General features: G+C 37.4%; 1 protein-coding gene across 1 annotated transcript; it reads left to right on the forward strand.

The window, feature by feature from the left end:
- The first annotated feature begins 8,435 nt into the window (after window positions 1–8,435).
- LOC143856425 (uncharacterized) lies at window positions 8,436–18,643 on the forward strand. Its single transcript, XM_077366630.1, has 6 exons — window positions 8,436–8,588; window positions 13,160–13,451; window positions 13,599–13,705; window positions 13,894–14,026; window positions 14,224–14,418; window positions 18,125–18,643. Exons 2-6 carry the CDS (start codon window positions 13,179–13,181, stop codon window positions 18,380–18,382), a joined length of 966 nt encoding a protein of 321 aa, XP_077222745.1. The 5' UTR covers window positions 8,436–8,588; window positions 13,160–13,178; the 3' UTR covers window positions 18,383–18,643.
- The last annotated feature ends 4,459 nt before the right edge of the window (window positions 18,644–23,102 follow it).

The following is a 23,102-nucleotide window of genomic DNA, read 5'->3' on the forward strand; positions in this document are numbered from 1 at the left end:
AATTTTGTAACGTCTTTTTTTTTTTTTTTTTTAAATAAAAATTGCATTTTTACCTAAATTTCGAAATTTCGGCTTAAATGGCGAAATATTTAATTTCTCCAAATACTGGTTTCGGTCCCCACCGAAATTCGAAATTCGGTCGAAATTTAAAACAATGATAAAGAGTAGCCATAAATGCATTAGAGGGGTGGCTGGAGAAGAATAGGGGCTGAATATAATTGCGTTTGTGGGAGAAGATGTAAGTGTGGCCTTTTGGAAGGACAACTTTTAATATGGCATTCCACTTTTCCTATGAGAACGACGAGTCAATAATTAGGATCAATTCTCTCATACGGAGATATATATATATATATATATATATATATATATATATATATCCCTCACATAGTTACCCTACATCAATGTGGCATTCCACTTGTGTGTAGAAAACGGTTTCTACACACAAGTGTAGATAGGTTATCTACACACTAGCTTAAAATACAGTGGAGGGCATATTATTTGGGTGATCCAAACCATTCATTTGATTAGCCCTCATATAGATAAGGTATCCATAAAAAATCAACTCCATAGGATCATCCCTACCCTACGATTTGTGGAGGTAAAATGGACGTGTTTATCCTTCACAAATCGGTCCATTTTGTACCTCCACGGTTCAAAAGGTTCGGATGATCCTATGGAGCTGATTTTTTTTGGACACCCTGTCTATGTGAGGGCCAATCAAATGAATGGTTTGGATCACCCAAACAATGTGGGCCTCCATTGTATTTTAAGCTAGTGTGTAGAAACTCTCTCTCTCTCTCTCTCTCTCTCTCTCTCTCTCTCTCTCTCTCTCTCTCTCTCTCTCTCTCTCTCTATATATATATATATATATATATATATATATAGAGAGAGAGAGAGAGAGAGTTCTTGCGCAGCTGCACAAGAAAGCGATCCCTGCACTTAAGTGGCTTAAAAAGCTACCGATTGATTCGTATAGCGGATCTAATCGGTGGCTTAAGTGCAAGGAAGCTCCCTGCGCAGCTACACAGAAACACTTTATGCTGTAGCATATGAGTCGTGTCGAGTTTTGGGTTTTGGGTTTTATTTCTTTAATCCCGGCCCCCTACCCAAGATTGAGTCAGGTTTTCCAAACCTGGCCCTATGCAAGACCCATGATTTTAAACCCTACATATGCTATTTCACGTCGGGTTAATGCGGGTTCGACCCAAGTTGCAGCACTACGTACGGGCCGGGTCAAATTTCAACGGAATTTAGTGACCCGGACCCGTAAATTACAGGCAAGCCGGGAGGACCCGTGAGTCCGGGTCACTTTTGCCACGTCTAATATTTTGGGGCTCAATTAAAAAGTTAACAATTCAAACTGTCAAAATTACATCCCAACTAGTATTCTCAAATGTGATGATGGTGCCATTTGTTAGTGATTTTGGTTTTTCAAAATCATGTATTTTGCATGTTTTAGTGTTTTGGAAAATATTTCATCAAAAGCGTCTGGGAAAAAGAAAATGTTCTCGTGGAAAGATTTACTTTTTACAAAAGGATGTAGAAGTGTAGTTGAAAAGATAATCCCATACCGAATGAGAGAAAGGAAAGAGGATGGCTTATAAAGCACTATACTTCTCTACTACTTGTTTGATTGCACATTAGGTTGAACACATGGTTGGACCTGCGAGACTGTGCAACGCACCGTTAGCACAGGCGCGGCTTGGGCAATGGGTTATAGGGCGCATAGTGGCGCTTTTTAGGCGCACTTTGCACTTTTTCACACAGAAAAGACATCAGGTGGTCTATAAAACGTGCAGAATTCGGTCATTTCATGACCAAGAAAAAAAACAAATTGGCAATTCTGACAGACTTTAAACTCTCTTCTACACTCCTGTCTGATCCCCAAGTATTTCTACATACTATTTTTTCTTTTATTTACTGTTCTTCTGCAGAAACAGTATCTATAAATTTCTCTAAGGCTTGAAATTTCGGGTTTGATTCCGCTGGTGCGAGGCGTCATCAAACATTAGTAGGGCTTCCTTACTATGCTTCATTGTATCTTGGAGGCAATTCGCGGATTCCCTTTGCACACTACTGATGGGGGCGAATCTTGTCTTAAGGAAAGTGATATCACGCCTTGAAGCAACAATTTCTGTTTTTATCACCAACAGTACCAACAAATTCTCCAGCACCATTCAGTTGATGTAGCATGAAGATGGAAACGAAATTAAGAAAAAAAAATAAAAAACCGCACGTCGCATAAGGGCACAAGAGCAAGACGAACGGTATGACCCTACAACTGAACAAAGGAATGAACCCCACATTATGCTAGGCCGTCCCACAACTTGCCCTCGACGTAAAGGTTTTTATTCGCCCCCTTTATTCTCTGGGCCACACCCTTCTGCCCTATTTATGAATTATGACTATTATTTTTTACAAAACTTCGAAGTCCTCCACGAAGATAGGCCCATATATCATCTCCATAGAAGGTGGAGGGTTAGGATCACCATCCTATGGAGATGATCTTCAGCGTACATCCTATTTATGTTGTAAGGTCAACAGATGAACGATTTAGATTATCCTATAAAGTAGGCCCCATTATACATTTTTGAAAGCTCTTTTTTGGAGAAGGACCGACCAGCCATGAAATTTTTGCATGACCAGTCATGGGTTTTCAATGGGTGGTGAATAACCGACTCTAGAGAAGGGGCACCATTTTGAGTGACTCGGCGGTGTACCAACTCTTTTTCCCTCAATCACTGAATTCTAAATTTCCTTTGTTTCTGCTTCGCATCTCTTTCTAATCCAATTGGTGGGCCCTTTTACTTGGATGCCACCAAAATTGGTCATTACTCATTATTATTTTTAGCATAATCTTATTTATAAATTTAACATTCACCGTCTCTAAAAGGGAAGTGATATAGTCACCCCTTTTTCCTTGGGCCAGCCCCATCTAGTACATTTATGACTACCCTTTTACACCACAAACTGATGGCCCAAGGAAAAACAAATGGGGCGAAAATATCATTTGGCAGTGATAAATTCACCCCCTATAAGGATGACTTCACCCCCTTTTACAGGTTTACAGGTTGTGAAGTAAAACATGGCACAATCATTCCTCCTCCTCCTCCTCCTCCTCCTCTCTCTCTCTCTCTCTCTCTCTCTCTCTCTCTCTCTCTCTCTCTCATACGGTTCAACCACCGCACACCGATGACTCACACACTCTCTCAGCGTGAACTTTCGGTGGGGCCTAGACCCACTTGTAAGTACTCTCTTCTCTCCTTACTCTGAGGGCAAATCCTCGGTGGGCTCAACAATAAACGGTTTAGATCATTGGAGAAGGTGGACCCCATAAAAATATATATTTAGAAAAATTACTTGGGACTACCTGGTTCAAAGAGCCAAACCATTCATTGGTTGGGCTCCAATGTAAAGAGGCGTCATCCATAAAATCATCTCCACAAGATGATCGAAACCCTCTGATCAACCTCTAGAAATCGGAGAGCTAGGATCATCATATGGAGATGATTTTTCAAGAAAGGCCTATTTACAATGGGGCTCATCAAATGAACGGCCAGAATATTGGAATAACGTGGGCCGTAATGGAATTTTTAATAAATATGCGTGCACGTATTTTTGTAAGAATAAAGTGGAGCCACCTTGTTGAAAGATCTAAACCATTCAACTGTTAGACCCCAACATAAATATGTCGTACCACAAAAAACAATACCCATTCGATGATCCTAACTCTGTGATATATAGAGGCTTTTATATGCTGTAGCTTATCAACACATTAGAGGGTGAGGCCTCTTTACTTTGGCGCTCGGCAAATGAATGGTTTGGATCTTTGAACTAGGTAGGCCCAAGTGATTTTTTTCTAAATATACATTTTACGGGGTCCACCTTCTCCAATGATCCAAACCCTTTATTGTTGGGCCCGCCAATGGTTTGCCCCCAAAGAGAGGAGAGAAGAGATAGTACTTACAAGTGGGCCTAGGCCCCAACAAAAGTTTGCTTTGAGAGAGTGTGTGAGTGAGTGATGGTGTGTGATGGTTGTACCATAAGAGAGAGAGAAAGAGGGGGAGAGGAATGATTGTACCGTACTTTGCCGTACCAGTTTTGAAGCCGCAATCGGTAAAAAGGGGTGAATTCATGCTTTAAGGGGGGTGAATTTATCAATGCCAACGGCGATTATTTTTTCACCCCCTGTAGGATAACACGCGCCCCTTTTAACGTGATTTGACGTCAAAGAGTGTTAAAGTCTGCCCACATTCATGTTAACAGGGGGCGCATTATCCTACAGAGTGGCAAAAAAATCATCTCCCTAAATTTATCATAATCATTGCTCGCAAGTGGGTAATGCTAGTGAAGCCCAACAAATCAGTTTTTTTTTTTTTTTTTTTATAATGACGTAGGATGTCCTCACCCCCTTCGGGAGTAGGACTAGTCCCTACGGATACACGCAACGACACACACATCACGTGTATCAGGTAAGTCGGGGAGGCGGGAGTCGAACACTCGTCAACAGGGAGCATACCCGTGACTTTATGCCGCATTACAAGTCGGTTATTTCCACCGCATTACAAGTGACTACAATTGTTCCTTCGGTTTTGGAAACTCACGGAAAAGTTGATTACTGTAAATAATTGTATTCTGATTCGTGGTTTCTCCTACAGTCTCACTCCGGGTTACAATGTCATTTCCCTTCCTAAATAATTGTGTTTAGCTTTAAAGTCATTATATCATATGATTATATGCTAATAGTTTTTAAGGGGCATCTAAAGAAGCACTGAAGTGATGGTTATTGACAAAAAAAATAAAAAAAGTAGGTTGATTTGAATGTCGAGGGCGACTTAAATTGTTTTAGGCTTGTTTTTACTATTTCCTCTTTCTGTTAATACTCAGATGAAGTTTTAATTGAAAAGTTAACAAATAAGTAGTAGGCCTGAAATTTGTTAGCATTTTAAATTTTTCTTCTTACGATTAGTATTTATAGGGAAAGTTCCTCTAAAATCGTATTATCTTGGAGAAATTACTTCAGAATGGCACCATTATGACGTTTTACACTTTCATTTAGTAAAAAAACGGAAACACGAGAAAATGAGCTAAGAATTTGGTCATTTACAAAATATGGTGGGGGTAGAATTGGAAAGTTGGTTAAAAATCGTGTTTAAAACATTTAAAATGTTTGCCTAAAAAATATGGAGTTTTAATCGTTGTAAAAGTTTTAAACGGAACACCAATAAAACACGTTTTTTTTTTTTTTTTTTTTAAATCCGTTTAAAATGGAGTTTTGCTAACTATCCGGAAGACATCAGAAAAATGGAAAATAAATAGAAAGAAGAAAGGAAAAGGAAAGTTAGGGTCGTGTTGGTGAGATTTGGGGACGACTCTATAAAATGTTGGGTCTTTTAGTCATTATATTATATGATTATATGCAAATAGTTTTTAAGAGGCATCTAAAGAAGCACTTAAGTGATGGTTATTGACAAAAAAAAAGTAGGTTAATTTGAATGTAGAGGGCGACTCAAATTGTTTTAGGCTTGTTTTTACTATCTCCTCTTTCTGTTAATACTCAGACGAAGTTTTAATTGAAAAGTTACCAAATAAGTAGTAGGCCTGAAATTTGTTAGCCTTTTTAATTTCTCTTATTTCGATTAATATTTATAGGGAAAGTTCCTCGAAAATCGTGTTATCATAAATTACTTCACAATGACACCGTTATGACATTTCACACGTTCATATAGCGTCTGATTAAAAAAAGGCCAAAACGTCCTCTTCTTCTCTTTCTTTGTTTTTTCCGATTGGTTTTTCAACTCCAGCCCTGTTGACGACTATCGCAACAACTCGAAAGAGGAAAAAGAGAAGGAAAATTGGAGGAATAAGGAAAAAAAGAATTGACGCCATGAAAAAAACGGAAGACCATAGTTAGCAAAACGTGATTAGGAAAGAAAACGAGATGGCAAAAATTCGAGTTCAATACGGCATTGGTTAAAAAAACGTAGTAGAAAAACGGAAACACAAGAAAATGAGTTAAGAATTCTGTCATTTACAAAATATGGTAGCGGTAAAATTGGAAAGTTGGCCAAAAAAATGTGTCTAAAACATTTAAAATGTGCCTTTCTCTGTAAAAGTTTTAATGGCAAACCAAAAACGCCGTTTAGTTTTGCTAACTATGCGGAAGACATCAGAAAAATGGAAAATAAATAGGAAGAAGAAAAGAAAAGAAAAGGAAAGGAAATTTAGGGTCATGTCGGTGAGATTTGCGGACGAATCTATAATCGGACCGACTTGGTAAGATGTGAGGTCCACCCCTCCCCCACCAAATTTTTGCCTTTGCTCTCATCTCTTTTCTTTCTCTTTCTCCTAAGATTTTTTTCTTCCTTCCTTCCCATATACCCTCCCATTGTAACCAGGCAAAGTGGACCTAATTTTAAGAGCTGGCACAGTAATACTGAAAATGTCCTCCGCATTAAATGGGTAATTTTACCATGATCTATGCATTTGATTTGCTAGGCTACAGCTGGTATGACACATTGCCTTTGGGTCACTATGCTTGGATGATCCTAAGCCGTTGATCAACAAGATCAATTTCGGTTTTGGTAACCGTTTCGGACCCCACCAAAAACCAAAATTTCGGTCCGAAATTAGGTAATTTGGTTCCAAATTCCGGACCCAAAATTTGGAATTACGGACCGAAATTCCGAAATTTCTGCTGAAATTTTGTATCACTTTTTTTTTTAATAAATAATGTCATTAAACCGAAATTTCGGACTGAAATTACCGAAATTTGGTAAAGGGCGAAAAATGAAATTTCGGAAAATTCCGGTTTCGGTCCCCACCTTTATCCGAAATTTCGGATTTCGGTCGAAATTTTAAACCATGGGTAGGATAATCCGATCATGGTGTAACCCCTCAAATTAACAGAGCTGATCACCATAAAATGCCACACGTAAGTAGCCAGGACCACGTTAACAGAAAAACGACAATATACACTGCCATCTGGTGTATTCACTCTTAGTTTTTTGTTTTTTGTTGATTGTTAAACACACACACGTTTTTGCCGTCTAGTCAAAGAAGATCCTCGGATTTCCCCATCAATCTCAATTGACAATTAGAATATACACCAAATTACCGAATATTCTCCTTTATGCCTGAGATCATTGCCTAATTAATTGATCACTAACTCTTAAAGCAAGATTTCAAAATTCAAAAGATTACTGATATCTGTACGAATATGTTTTGATAATGGAGCGACTAACTTTGTTTTACACCTCTTATTAGCTACTGAGAATTTTGGGAAGCGAAATGATATCAGCACCTCGGTATTTTAATAATTGCACAAACCCATCTTGTTTTTGCTGTTTTTAATTGGCTTGTTAAAGCTTCCTGGGACTGTAATAATACCAATTGACAGCTATTTGAATAGTAAAAGACAAGATGAGTTAGTGCAAATATTAAAACATGGTTTTGCTGATATCATATCTCTCTCTGGGAATTGTGATAGGCTTTGAGGCTGGTTAAAAAAATGTAAAACAAGGTGAGTTCGTCCCATCAGCAGAATATGTTCGAGGTTGGTTAAAAAAGGATATATGCTGATATTGGCACTACCATTTTTAATAATTCATAAACATAGTTTGTCTTTTCATTTTTAAATTGGCCTGAGAGCTTTTTGGGAACTGCAATAACACTTTGACAGCTGCTTAATAATAAAAAACAAGATAAGTAAGTGTAACTATCAAAGCTTGGGAGTGCAAATATCAGTGACGGTTAAAAAATGTAGAACAAGGTGAGTTTGTCCCATCAACAGAAATGTTGGAATTGAGATATCCTTTGAGAGCTTAAGGCTGGTTAAAGAATGTAGAACAAGGTGAGTTCGTTTCATTATCAGAATATGTTCGTAAGATTGCGATGGCCTTTTGAGGCTGGTTGAAAAATGTAAAACAAGGTGAGTTCGTCCCATTATCAGAATATGTTCGAGCGAATATCACTTCCTAGTCGAAACCTTCACAGTGTGGTATAATACGTATTTTCCATATAAAGACGGGCATACAAAGGACAGTGATAAATTCAGCCCCTTCTAGGATGAATTCACCCCATATTTTTCAAAATGGACTGTACACCCCATACCCCATACCATAGGATGATCCAAACCGTCTATTTGACAGGCCTCAACGTAACTTAACTACGTTGTGCCTCCAAAATCATTTCCATAGGATGATTCTACCCCTCCGATCTAAAGAGGAACTCACATTATGGAAATTTCTATAGATCGGACGGTTGAGATCATCCTATGGGCACAACCTATTTATATTGCGGCCCATTAAATGAACGGTTTGGATCATCCTATGTGGGCTGTACAGTCCATTTTGAAAAAAAATACTGGGTGAATTCATCCTAGAAGGGGGTGAATTTCTCACTGCTCTTTCACAAAATCTTCACATTATTCCCTCCTCTCGTCGGTCACATGCAGTCTCTCTCTCTCTCTTCCACATTTTCATACTATTTCAGACACTGATGCCTCTCTCTTTCTCCTTCATTTCTCTCTGTCTCTCTGTCTCTGTCTCTCTCTCTCTCTCTAGCCATTAATCTTATTCTCTTCTCTGGTAACTTCTCTTCTCTTTCTCTTCATTTATTTTTTTCTCTATAACTTATTTTAATTAGGTTACTGTTTTAGAACTTCAAATCCGTCAAAGAAACAGTAGAAATTGATTCAGAAACGTTGTTTATATGATTAGATTTGGATCTGTTGATGTCTTAAATAATTCGATCTTGCATTTCCTAATAGAACTCTCTCTGATTTTTCAGTTCGATGAATATTTTTTTTTCACTTTCTTTCATTTTTAGGATTTTGTTAGTTCAGATCTCTGTTTTTTCCTGCTTATTCGAGTTTTTGTAGTCTTTTGGAAGCCCTAGCGTTCGTTTTTTTTGTTTTTTGTCTCTTAAAACTGTTGCCATTTGAAATGTTGACATTTACACTAGTTTTCTACTGTGAGCAAGCCTTCTTCCCCCCCCTCTCATGGTGATTTATATAAAAAAGCATTGTTACAATTGCACTTTCTATATTGAAATTGGATTTTATGGTTATGATATAAACACGTTTAGTATGCTTTCTTGTTTTTATGCTTGGGAATGCGCACAATTGGATGGATGCTTGTGGTTCTTGAATTTTGTCTGGATCTGATTGTGCCATATTTTAATGGTATTTTCATTTGGATTCTCAGAATGATTTTTGGGTTTGCACTGTTAGAAACAGCAGCCATGTGGTTGCCAATCTTAAATTGGAGTTAACAGTCAATAGTTTATTTTAAAGTTGAGTTAATTCATCATTTTATAGCTACATCGCATTAGAATTGTTGACAGATTAATATATACATTGTTGTGGATTTAGAGAATAATACGGCTTACCAGACTTCTGTTGAGAAACAGAAACAATCAAACAAACGATGTTAGTGAAACCTTATCAAACAAACGATGTTAGTGAAACCTTTTTTGATGCGGCGAGATGAGGTATGGACTTTGTCGCTCTCTTTAAGATGAATTTATGCCTCTGCGGAAACTAATTCAGATGCAGCAGATTACTGGCCCCAACCACCCCCAGGATACAATAGCCCGACGCACCGTCGATCTCCAAGAACTGCACGATCTCAGAGATTCGAACCCCCGAACACTCCAATTGCCCAACAAAATACGTAAAATAAAAGAAGAAGAAAGAAATCTCTGTTTACAGTAAAATAGAGAAAGCAAGAAGAAAACAGTAGTTTTTCGTTGTGAAGTTCTGTTTATAAAACACAGAGAACTTCTTCTTTTATAAACCAAAACATGTCCGTTCAATGACCCTTTAATGAAGTAAAGACGACCTTTAAGAAAAGAGCCGTAAAACGTTACAGATGCGAAGAGACACTTCCCCAACTGTCACAACGATTAGGTACGCCGGCGGTCCGTCGGCTTACCCGAGAACTGCGCCGTTATTTACCCAGTTAGTTGACGTTCCAGTAAGCCGGCTTACCTAAACAATAACGGCGAAGGTAAAGGGAAGTTACACGGACAGTAACAAAAATTAAAATGTAGGGGAAGTAAAAACCTTGACTCACACGCGCAGCCGGCCGAGCCGGACGGCGCGTGTGGTATAGCTAAAAGCCCATCGGGTCCACTTGGTGGCTCATGCGCGAAGGCCCACTTTCTCCTCTTCTCATTCACAAAGCTAAAGAAGTGAAAAGCTATATAAACCCATGAAGCTTTTCTCCACTTTCCAATACGGGACTATTCGCTTTTGTGAAGAAAGTGAGCAAACCCATTTTCCAAAACCAAAGTGGCTTGTAAACAAAAGAACTTCGTAAAATACCAACAAGGGCTATTTTTGTATTAAAATACCAACATACATGCTTCTAATAAATCAGTCTGTTTTAAGACATGTATTTGATTTTCAATTTTTCTGTTTTTGTTTTGTTTTATCTTTTCTGGTAGATAGCACAATGACTTCATTAATGAATGAAAGGCTTATGCTTAGCCCTAATACAAATAAAACAAGGGACATTAGTTTCCTCCCGCACACTTCTTGGCTGGAACAAATGCATCCACTATTAGTCACAGATGAACTTCCAACTGATGCAAAAGGGAGATATTTCACTTTTAACTGTTTTAGAGTAAGTAGAATATGCAAAGAGATAAGGTTCAATGCCCCATCTGGGAAGTTTATGCTGCTGTACTTACAATGGTAAGGTCAATATTGAGAGGATACCATGCTCATGAACTCCTAATTCTTACAACTGTTGCATCAACAATCCCCAAGGACCACAATAAAAAGTGTCAACCCTAGTTATGGTACTCATGAATAAATTTCACACTCCTGATGGTATGGGCTTGTCATATTTCTACCATCAAATGAAGCTTTCTCACATCAATAGGAATGAAAATTCAAAGGCCTAGACTCTCTCGTAGAATTCAAGCGTTTCACATGCCCCTAATCAGGTTATATAAGTTTGAAAGTCCTCTTAAAGGCAGGTATAAATGGTATCTTAACTTGCACGCTTGGGATCACATTTCTTATACTGTCAGTACTCAGTAGCAACATACTATTACAAATCTATAACTATTTCCTTATTTCTACCCGTTCTTTCACAAAATACAATGGAAGTCAATTGGCCATCCATGATTGCAAAATCCTGTCTTTACCATCAAAATCATCACTGCATGCCATACATTTCCCAAACATAAAAAATTGTTTGCTGGTCATGCTGTGTTTTACAATTCACTGCAAGCCCAATGAGAGATAGCTCTATCTCATTGCATCTTACTAAAATTGTATGAATATTTTGTTGTTTTATTTTAGAGTGGTATGAATATTTCGTTGTATGAGTGGGGTTTTGTGAATAAAGTTTTTGATCTCCTCAAAAGAAAGGAATATGGAAGAATGGCCAGTGAAGAAAAAGAGTCAAAATTCTATGTACCCACATGTGTGTGTATTATATTTTTTGTGATTTTGCATACTATGGGTTTGTCCCTTTTACAGTGTAATTAAAGGTTTTGTACTCAAGATATGCACTGTTTGATGTTTTTCCTTGCTTCTTTCACGATGCATGTGGGAAACTTTAAATTAGTTGTGTTGAAAAATTTGGAATAGGGCTCCCCTTAGAAGTTAGAACTTAGAACACAATATATGATTTGAGGAACAATCTAGAGCACTGAAGCCTCATAAAAAATGGATTTTGGGTTTTAGACACAGATGTTGATATAATTAATGCTTATTTACTTAAAACCCTAGGAAACCAATGGAGAATTTTTTGTTATTAGTGGCTCCCTACTTATAGGACCAAGTTATCGTTGACACAAAAGAATTGCATGTATTAATTTTATGCTTAAAATCTCTCTCTCTCTCTCTAGCATTTCCCATATCATTTGTGTAGTTAATTTCATACGTTTTCCCTTTCATTCGACATGGCTTCTCTTACTTTATAAAAAGTGGATGAGGTTTGCATTCACGAAGGGTACTAGAATTGTCTAGGTTACTTAACCTCTGTCACTTTCCAAAAAAATGGTATAGTACAAGCTGTTACAAATCAAATAGATGTGTGTAGTAGGAGACGAAGAAGAAACATGGGGAGGGAAAATAAATTCGTCAGAGTAAAACTGACCCCACAAAATTCAACTATAATATGTATTATGAAACATTCAATTGATTCCAAGGATGCCGTTAATATGCTCTCTAATGATAATCCCCATCCTATACAAAGTACAAACATCATCATAAATTGAACACTTAAGTGATGGGCACCCTGAAATTTACATGTATTTTGTAACACTGCCCCTCAAGCTGGAGCATTAATGTCATGCACACTTAACTTGGAACAAATAAAATCTAATCTACTGTAGCTCTTATAGATTTGATGAAAATATCAGCCAACTGATATTTTGATCGAATGAATAGACTATGCACTTCCTTATTGTTCACTTTATCCCAAACAAAATGATATCGTCAATCTCAATGTGTTTGGTCCTCTCATGAAATATTGGATTATTTTCAATGTTCGCAGTTTTTATCACAATATAACCTCAATGGAACACCAATACCAAGTTCTTATTTGCTGCTTGTTGTACTTGCCTTACTTTACAGCCTCAATTTTGAGAACTTATTTTTTTCATTTTTAAACATCAGGGATGTATCTATGAGTATCTCTAAAGTAGTTTAACGTGAGTTGAACCACCATTTTATCTTTAACATGAGCCATGTCATTTCTTTCTGTTCATTTATCTTCTTGATTGTGAGAAGTTTGCTATGCTTGAAGAACTTATTTTTCATTTTTAAACATTGGGGATGTGGCTATGAGTATTGTTAAAGTAGTTTAATAACCACCATTTTTGTCTTTACCATGAGCAATATGCCATTTCTTTCTTTTCAGTTATCTTCTTGATTATGAGAAGTTTGCTATGCTTGATTGTGGGAATATTTCATTTCTCTATCCTCAGAAATATTAAACACAGGCAATATTGTATAATAATATTATATAAAATTTTGTAAGCGAAAGCACATTAGTGTATTTTGTTATGGTTCATGCTTCTAAGTTCTAACTATCAAATTCATGTGCATACCTGCCAGTCAATCCAACCTGTCTATGTTATTATGTTTTTTTTTTCAAATATTGCTGCATTTTGAATTGGCGTCTGTTCCCTGTTTCAGTCCTCTCAGCATAAAAGGGATGTCAGGGAAGGCTCTCAGAGTTCTCAACACACTACCAGGATCCGAGAAAAAAATTGAAAGTTCTAGTAAAGGGAGCGTTACAAAGGCTTACATTGAGAACATCAAGGGAAATCTTGACAAGCGCAAGGCTGAAAATCCTGTTTCCTTGACCTCTACTCCATTAAATGAAGTTGAAGTTAGGAGCACTGGAGTAGAAACAGGAAATTCGGAAGTAGAATATATAGAGTCTGAGAACCTGAATGATCTTGAGGATTTCAGTACCAGTCTTGATGTATGAGTTTCTCCCTTCCCCTTAATGATGATTTTTCCGGTTGTATAGCTAGAATTTCTGATTCACATTGCATTTGGTGTCATTGAGGATCATTTTATTTGATACTTAAGGGGTAGTAACTTAATATGTCCCTGTTGTTGATTGCAGACATTGTTAGCAAGACTAGACTCTAAGGACTGGGTAATGGTGTGCGAAGCACTCAATCATGTGCGCCAGTTATCAATATATCACAAGGAAACCATGCTCGAAATACTGTAATTTCCTATTCTTTTACAATTATTTTTTTGAGGATACACACTGGAGCTTTAGGAATTTAGTTTTTGACTGAGAGTTTTTGGATTCTTATTTTGCTTATTTAATTTACTTTGGTTTATAGATACGGTTCCATTTTATTTCTTTCATATTTTCATTTGATATTGTATGTTTCTATGCTGACCATTAGGGGGAATGTGATCTCACTCATAGTGAAATCCTTGAAAAATCCTAGAAGTGCTGTCTGTAAAACTGCAATTATGACATCTGCGGACATATTCAAGGTTTACAGTGATCATATAGTTGATTCATTGGACCCTATGGTAAGTTCTTGACTTTGATTCTGTAATGCTATTTATGATGCACACGTTCTTTAGTAAAACTTACTTTTGTTTAATTTATTCTCGTTATATGCCTTGCTTTTCTATCTGGACAAAATTTTCCATGTTATAATAAAGTTATACTTTTCCATTAAAAAAATAAATTATACATTTAATTTTACTCTCTTGTTTTGGTTCAGCTTGTACAGCTGCTTCTCAAGTCTTCACAAGATAAACGCTTTGTATGTGAGGCTGCTGAGAGGGCTCTGATAACAATGACCACTTGGGTCTCCCCAACTCTCTTATTACCGAAGTTGCACCCATATCTTAAGCACAAGAATCCTCGAATACGGGCAAAGGCATCTATGTGTATTTGTCGAAGTGTCCCACAACTGGTAAGATTAACATCTCTCTCTCTCTCTCTCTCTCTCTCTCTCTCTCTCACACACACACACACACACACACACACACACACACCACGCCCGACCACATTGTGGGGTGGTGTGCTGACCAATTGTGCTAGAGCTATTTTACACCTAACATTTGTACTATCGTTAGTTTATACCTAACATTTCTACAATTTAGATTGAAATGATACGATTATGGTTAATTTAGAGGGATATTATTTTAACCCCATATTTGCATCATAGCATCATCATTCATCTTGGAGTATATCATCTCCCAATAAAAATTGAATAGGGTTGGTTCACTATTTTATACCCAACTACAGCCAATGATATGGGCCTCAACAGACTTGTATCTAAAGGAGTGTAAAGTAAATGCTCAATAGTGTGCTTACGATTTGTGATTCAAATCTTACGATTCAAATCAAATCTTATGGATTTTGAGTTGAATACTATGATTGAATCTAATTTTTTTATGAATCTTGTGATTTTCGACTGAATCATAAGATCCGATTGTAAATCATACGATTTATGCGATTTACCCTAATTAAGTTCTGTATAAAACTAAAAGAAAATAAAGTTTTGTTTTTGAAGACCCCATTTAAAAGAAGCCCTCGAAAATCCTATCATGAGAAGGAATAAGAAATAGGAAGAGTTTGAACGAACCAAACTAGTTTGAACTAGCTAGAAGGAGAAGAGGAAAAGGCAAGATAGATGGTGCAAAGAGGTGATGTTAATGACCTTTTCTCCTGATCTCCTCTCAGTGACTTATTAAAAAAAAATGCTAGTTAAGAAGACATAACGATTGATGAAGCTTGTGAAAAAGCGGTTTTGTTTAGTTCTTTTTCTGAAAATTTTCAATTGAACTCCGTTGAAGAAAAGTTCTTCACCTTCTTCAGCTTGTTTGTGAGATTTCTTAGGGATTTCCGCTGTATGTGAAATCTAGCTCAGTATGCCAAGATGATAGGCATCAACATGATAGTCTGTGCCACTATAATATGTTGATGTATTGAGTTCAAAAAACAGAAGTTTGGTAGCAAATAAGCGATTAGGGTAGCCAGTCTCTCATTCTCGGTGTGTAATCCTTGAAAGCTAAAGAATCCAGGACCAACAGGGAATGCCGAATGAGTTAACAGCGACAACAATCAGAAACCCGCAAAGAAGATCTAGAGGGTTGCAAGAGGCAGCTGATCCAGAGGGAAGATAAGATGTGGTAAAGAACAGAAAGGAAAAGCAATCGGAGAGAGTGGCAAAGGCGAGGAGAGAAAGAAAGTTTGGGCCATTGGTTAACTGAGGACAGATTCAGTCACGGAGGAGTGACAGTCTCGAGGGATATCATGAGGCTTAGATAAAAGTTCACTAAAGGGACAAGATTCAGATTGCCGATAATCTTACCACAATATTTAGTAGGCACCCCTCAATGTTCTTGGTCCAATCGTGCCTGCAATGTTTTTTTTTTTTCCATTAGTCAAGAAGTGAAAATCATTCACGAGAGATATAAGGCAAACATCTAAAAGAAAAAAGAAAAGAAAATAACCAGATGAACATGATGAACTGCACAAAGAAGGGTTGTATAAAACTGTTAAACCAGCCAAAAAACAAGTTGTCGTGCCCCCTCAGCTAGAAAGTTTGCAACCTCAATAGCCTCCTCATGAAAATGAAGAAACGAAATCTCCAATGGTGCACGCAAGTTCAAAGTCTCCTCACTTGACTATGGAAGTGCCTACAGGAACTGGTCCCCACACAACCACCTAATGACACTTGGCAATTTTCCTTCTACTGTAAGATGCCCAGAATAAGAATCTAAACAAATCCCATTACCCTGAATCTTGGCATCACTAGCATCCTTGACACGCTTAGAACCATAAAGATGACAGTTCCACTCTAAATTACTGCCTCTGATCAAGCTGTCAACTATTGCTTGGCACAGACTTCCAAAATTTAGAGGAACCAATGAGAGGAGGCTTCTATCTCCTAATCATTTTTCTTTTCACTTAGTCATTGTCTTTCCCTCTAAATATTCTATCATTGCACCTTTTTTCTGATTGCTAAGATTACCACTGGGCATGTTTTCCACAGTATCCTCCCCTTGGAACTTAAAGAAACTATTCGACCATATCGTCAAATGACCCAAATGGTCCCTAGCATCAACTACGCCATCCCCAAAAGCAAGTCCTCCACAAGAAGTGACAATGAAAGGGTAAGGAGTCGATCCTCTCTTCAATCTCATATATTTTGAGAGAAAGAGAGCCTTGATGATTAAGTTGGTTGGTCGTAGGAATCTGATCCTTGATAGTGGTCCAATGAAGCAGTAGTGCCCTAGGAGCCATATCCCCCACTCTTGCCATGGATCCTTGACTATTAAAGGTACCGATCAATACGTCATAGAAGGAAGCTGGTTGCTTGCAGGAACCTTGTTCTTGATAGTAAAACAGTATTGTCCTAGGAGGATCCATATTCTCCATTGTTTGCATATGGATCCCTGACTATTAAAGGTATTGATCAACACGTCATCAAAGGACCTAATCGTGAACACTCCTTTACTATCATCCCATTCCCCACCTCATAGGAGCTATACAACTCATTCCCACAACCTCAAACAAATCTAAAAATCCCTAACACCCCTAATCGAGACTATAGGAGATGCTTATAAAACGCATTGTCACCCCAAATCTAACCTTTCCAATTAGCCTTATAAATAACTTGGGGGCTGTTTGGATGTGCGTAATTCAATTGCAGGTGTAAATCAATTTCACCTGAAATATCGACGCAATTAGAGATCTTGTTTGCCTTATTCATCCACATATATTGCATAGGAGGAGGTATGCAAATACTGGGGTGACGAGTTGGATAAGGCGGGTGTTGATCGAGATATTTCCCCGGGTGGTGATGCAGTTTTGGTGGGGGCCTTCCTTTGATCTATTTTCATATTATTCCTGGTTGTAACTGCTGACCTTTCTATTGGTCTAGCTTCTTCGGGCACATCTTGTCCCCTGTTTCTGTCTTTTTTCTTTTGGGAATAAAACTTTCGTTATTTTTTTTTTTTTTTAAAATCACCTGAAATTGATTTCAGCTGAAATATATTTACTGTTCAATAGTTTTATTCTGTTTTTATGACATCCTTTCATTGTTCTTAGAAATCAAAGGGAAGCAATACACAGACACTTGTTTTATGATTGTCCTGAAAACCCTCCTTATATTGCCACATGTAGCAACACAGTGGTATGGCCGTATGGCTGCCATTTTATATAAAAAGAAACACATTCTTGTCATGTAAAACATTTATTTAGAATGTAGCCTTGAGTTAAAAGAGTTCTTGTAGTTTCAAGGCCAATCTTACATAAGCCCTTAAAATTATTATACTAGTTAACCAAACAGTTTTTTCTGTTCAAAGAACTGTACCTTTCTCTGCTGTGGCTGTATATACAATTTTTATGATATTTATATATGGCTTTGTTCCTTTTCCCTCATCTAAATTGGATTTAGAATAATGGTCCACACAGCCGATCCTTACGGGTTTTGGCTTTGACTTTGGGATTGGTGTTGATTATTTCATTCAAATTCTTGGCATTTCAGTTGGTTTTTTTTTTCCAGCACGGCTTCACAATTTCTTCCCTACAAGTCTATAACTTGTGCTAACTCCAAAGCGATTTTTTTTCCACTAAAGCATTGTGCACATTTGGCATATGATCTGCAGGGTACTGAAGGAATTAAAGCTTATGGGATTGATAAATTGATACAAATAGCAGCTTCTCAACTTAGCGACCAGCTTCCCGAGTCGAGGGAGGCAGCTCGTACCCTTGCTTTGGAACTGCAAAAGGTATATGAGAAATCAATGGTCCCACAAACAGAAGAATCTGAACAGATGGAGTTGGGTGCTTGGGAGGATTTCTGCCAAGCAAAGCTGCCCACCTTAAGTGCACAGGCTATCCTTCGTGTTACCTCTATACTGTAAGGGAGAGTCCGGTCATAGGTTGCTAGCATAGAAGGTACACCATAGAATACACACCTTTACGATATAACATTTTCATTTGTTTTTTCGTTTTACCTGTAAATGCTTTGTTGAAGTGAGATGCCTGTGTTCTGGCCATCTTTCTTCATTTTTATCTGAGTAAGATAAAATTGCTCATATAAACCACTATCTTCTTTTCTCTTGTTTGGTTAGTCATGGATAATTTTATCAGCTTCTATCATCAATCATGTTGGCTCTGCTATCCTTCATAGTCCCTATTTCTTGCTGTTTTAAGGCAGCAATGGCTCGTTTCTTTGTGATAGATAAACCCATTACTAGAACTTTTTCAGCTTCTATGATCAATCATGCTGGTCTGGTATGGCCTCTTAAAGTTCTATAGTGCAATTTAATAACATTACTTCACAGGAAAATCAGCCATTCACTTTTGTTCTGTGAACGGCTCAGAATAAAAGCATGGCTTTTAGTGGGATTAATCTCAGCCCTTCACAAAAAAACTAACGTAACTGATCCCATCATTAATTAGATGATCTTTGAAACTTGATTCTTTAGAGCCCTAATAAAGAAACTAAACCTTCAATTTTTTTGGGAGGGGTCATGTTGGTGAGAAATTATATGGTGTAAGGCCTTACAACAATAAGGCCTTTAATTTGTACGGTGGAAGTACCTCCCTTGGATCAAATATCAAGGGCGGTACAAATCATTTATCTCTATCACAAAGATGTATGTTCAGTTGGATCCGAGGTTGATCATTAAGGCCCAGTTTGGATTGCAGGAAAACATTTAAAGAGAAATGATAAAACAATGGAAAAACATGAAATTATCCAAACTTTTCCAAAAAAATTCCTACAATACGAACAGGCTATGATTTGAGAGCTCCTAGGCAGACACATTGCTTGTGAGGAACTTCCTAAGAGCCCTCCCTAACAAGCCACATAGACACACATCAATGTTAAATTTTTTTTTTTTTTTGGGTTAAAAATACCCTCATCTTTTTTATTATATGACCAACATGCCTCTACATTAGGGACTGTGGATTTTATAATCCAGGATTCTAAAATCCTGAATTTTACAACCTAAAACCTGGATTTTATAAGCTAAATCCTAGATTGTACATTTTTCAGGATTATAGAATCCACGCGTTTGCTTGTAAAATCCGGGATTATAAAATCTATGCATCCAAACAAGGGCTCCTCGTAGCCGCCCTGACACTTTCGCGTCTCCATTTTGTATCCCTTCATATTATATCTTAACATTGATTGTTTGGGTAGTAAATTTATAAATTTAGGGTCTCTTTAATTGGATACGACAAAATTAATACTTAATTGTAAACAAGATTTTTCAGTCTTATTTGCAAATGTGACATTGACTAAGTTATAAAATTATTTAGAACCATTATTTGAATGCAAAATAACAGGCAAATAAGATTACATGCATATAACAGTAGATGCAAATAAAATTATTAGGGCTAACTAAAGAGGTCTTCAAGCTCTCAATTATCAATGTCTCTATTTTAACCTCACAAAAATTTAGTGAGAAAGCACATATGCATGAGTCATGTTCTTGCCCACTGTTTTTTTTTTTTTTTGAATGGTAGAAATAAAAGGTTTCACATGCTGTTTTCTTGTATCTATAGTGAAGTTTACATTTAGTCATAAATCATGTATGAATAAATTTAGTTTTTTATAGTATAGATTCCATATCTTCTCATGGAAAATGACTGAATTTCTGCAAGGGAGTTTTGTTCATACACTTCTGTTTTGTATATATTGAGAGGACAGTAGGAGAACAAAGCTTGGCTCAGGTCGGAGTCTGAGGAACTTCTATAAAATCCATAGAGATAAGCAACTTCCCCACTAAATGTTAAATATCTCCTATAAATCCTTCCATGGTGTCATGGTCAGCACAGGACTCTCTCTCTTAAATGACAAATGGGTTTTGAGTGTTAATCAGTACTTGTTAGAGGAATTAGGTCAAGCAATTGCTTGAAGCATTACACCCAAGGTATCTAGTTTGGAATACCAAGTTTGTTGCCTCCAGCCCCTATATATAGAGATACACTAGAGTTATTGACTAGTTAATGGACTCTAGCCCATGAAGGCCCACTACACCGGTCCATTATCTTATTGGGCTTATATTAGAACATATATAGGGTTATACTATATACCCAACAGTACTGTGGGTTTCAGTTTTTAGAGAGAGTGGTATTATGGAGATATCAGTTTGATTGACAAATGAGTTTTGATTTCCATGGATATTTGAATATATTGGTGGTGGATTCTGGTGTTTAGGAAACATGGGATAGGATTATGGTGATGGGTTTTCTTAGAGTTTAGAAGGAATAGATGGGTTTTGGATATTCATGGGTATTACAATGAACAAAATGAAGTATTTGGCTCTGTTGTTTAGGGGGGTTGGATGGTAAAAGGGTTTATGATATCTGTGGAGTTTGGGTGAGAAGTAGAAGTCTAGGTATTTTATAAAGATTGATTGGAATGAGTAATAAGGTTTTGGGCATTGCTACACAGATATTGGCGATGACAATTGTGTTCTCTGTGGGGTTTATGATTGTGGGAATTGGGATTTTAGTTTTGATTCATGTTTCTATTATGGGGGAGGGCTTTAAGGAGAGGGTTCAATGCTGGTCATAGGAGAGAAAGGGCAAGTTGATAATGGTAGTTGCATGTCAAATAATGATTTAGAGAGGCTTCCTTGCTTCCATTTTAAGGGAGGAGAGAAAGGAAGTAGCTCAGTAGACTGTGCTGTTTGTTTGGAAAACTTTTCCAAATGGGGGATAAGTGCTGTTTGTTGCCTGTATGTAAGCACAGTTTCCATGCTCATTGTGTGGATTCTTGGTTGTTAAAGACACCCATTTGCCCAATTTGTAGAACTAGTGCTGATTCCCATAGAAAATGTATCATCTGATTATGGGTTAGTGGGAAATCAGATTCTGACCTTGAGAAACTAATAACTGATTTTGTTACTAATCATTCGTGATAAATATTATTAGTTAATCCTTGCAATGAATTTTGATTTGCAGAATTATATACTAAATGTTAGTTTTTCCTTTCTTGTTTTTTCCCATGGAAACTTTTTATTAGAAATTTATTTTCCAGCATTTTGTAAGCTATTTATCTTATCATGGACATTATATTCCAAAATCGAAAAATTTTCCCCTTGAAAATTGCAAACCTAATACTAGACTTTGGGATTTTTGCATGGGTGGGGCCCACCATTTTACACCTCATGTTTTGATGGGTGAGGTCCACCATCTCCAACCAACCCATGCATAGAGTGGGTCCTGCAATTTTACACATGCTTTGCTAGCTAGGTGGGTCCCATCATTTTACAGCAATGGCTGGGCCCACCATCTCCACCCAAACCCATGCACAGAGTGGCCCCCATCATTTTAGGCCTCATGTTTTGACGGGTTGGGTCCCACCATCTCAGAGTAGTCATAAATACACTACGGGGGCTGGCCCAAGTAAAAAAATGGGCCGAATATAGAACTTCTCATGTTTGGACGTGGTGGGGTCCAACGTTTTACACCCATGCATATCATGGGCCAATCTCCTAGGTGATGTCTTCGTGCTTTGTTCTTTAGGTAGAACTTTTCATAGGTCTTCTCGTTTGTGTAGTCTACTCCATGACGACTTTCAACCTAGTTGCTCAAGGTAACCCTTTTTCGTATATAGGTCATCCTTTCCGTGACTCGAATATGAGACTATTCCAAATGTTAGATACTTTACCTGTATGGAATCACTGATATAACATGTTAGGCTAGGCACTTAAATCACTTGGGGGTTTTGCTTAGCATTTGGGTGCCATTCATGTCAACAAAACCTCTTGTTTGATTGCAAATATAACCTAGACATCCTACTAGAGTACCATGGATGTCTCATGGTTAATCATTCCATGTCTGTTGATGTGTCATCCTTGTCCCCTCCTTATGAAATCCACGCAATGTTCCACTAAAAAGGTGGAATTTTGCATGGATTTCTTGGGAAGGATGCTTTTTCCTCTCTCTCTATATACATTAGTAATGACACCCCATACCCCTACTCTCCTGCATGCTGACTACTTACACCCATGGTTTTAAATTTCGTCCGAAATGCTGAAATTTTGGATTTCGTCCGGGACTAAAATTTAAAACGGAAACCGAAATTTAAAAACTTTGGCCAAAATTTTAAGATTTTCACAAAAATTTCCACCGAAATTTCATTTTCGGCTGAGCCCGAAATCGTAATCGAAATTTCAATCCCTGCTTACACCACAAATCTACAAGGTAAATATACTTGCAACCAAACAGAGCCAGGCTTGTAACATATTCCTGTAGTTGAATCAAGCTGGGGTGCAACAAAAAAAAGAGAGTGTGCATTGTGCTATGCTCTCGCACATGCAAGGAAACTACACGGTGGGAGTTGGGGTGCTTCTTGTGAACCTTCTTTTGCATTCTTTGAAAGAAGAAGAAGAATACTATTGGATTTTAATAAGAGAGTATGTATAGAAGAATTGCTATAAAAAATAAAGTGAAACATTAGTATTGCCAAACCGTAAAAAGTACCTCAGGACGAAAACGTTAAAAGCTGCACTCTAGTCTTTTATTCATGTTTAGCTTTCAATATATACATTGCAGTTGTGGTGTGAATCGGTAACCACAAAGGAAACCTACTAAACCAATAGAACTTTTAAACCAATCAAAACA

Source organism: Tasmannia lanceolata, unplaced genomic scaffold (genome assembly GCF_043159265.1).
Source record: "Tasmannia lanceolata isolate RefF3 unplaced genomic scaffold, GAP_Taslan_0.1 ptg000023l, whole genome shotgun sequence".
Taxonomy (NCBI): domain Eukaryota; kingdom Viridiplantae; phylum Streptophyta; class Magnoliopsida; order Canellales; family Winteraceae; genus Tasmannia; species Tasmannia lanceolata.

Excerpts from the sequence above, each read along its gene's own strand:
- LOC143856425 (XM_077366630.1), top strand. The coding sequence starts at position 13,179 with ATGTCAGGGAAGGCTCTCAGAGTTCTCAACACACTACCAGGATCCGAG. Across the intron at positions 13,452-13,598 it reads ATTTCAGTACCAGTCTTGAT|ACATTGTTAGCAAGACTAGA; the intron begins GTATGAGTTTCT and ends TGTTGATTGCAG. Across the intron at positions 14,027-14,223 it reads TTGATTCATTGGACCCTATG|CTTGTACAGCTGCTTCTCAA; the intron begins GTAAGTTCTTGA and ends GTTTTGGTTCAG.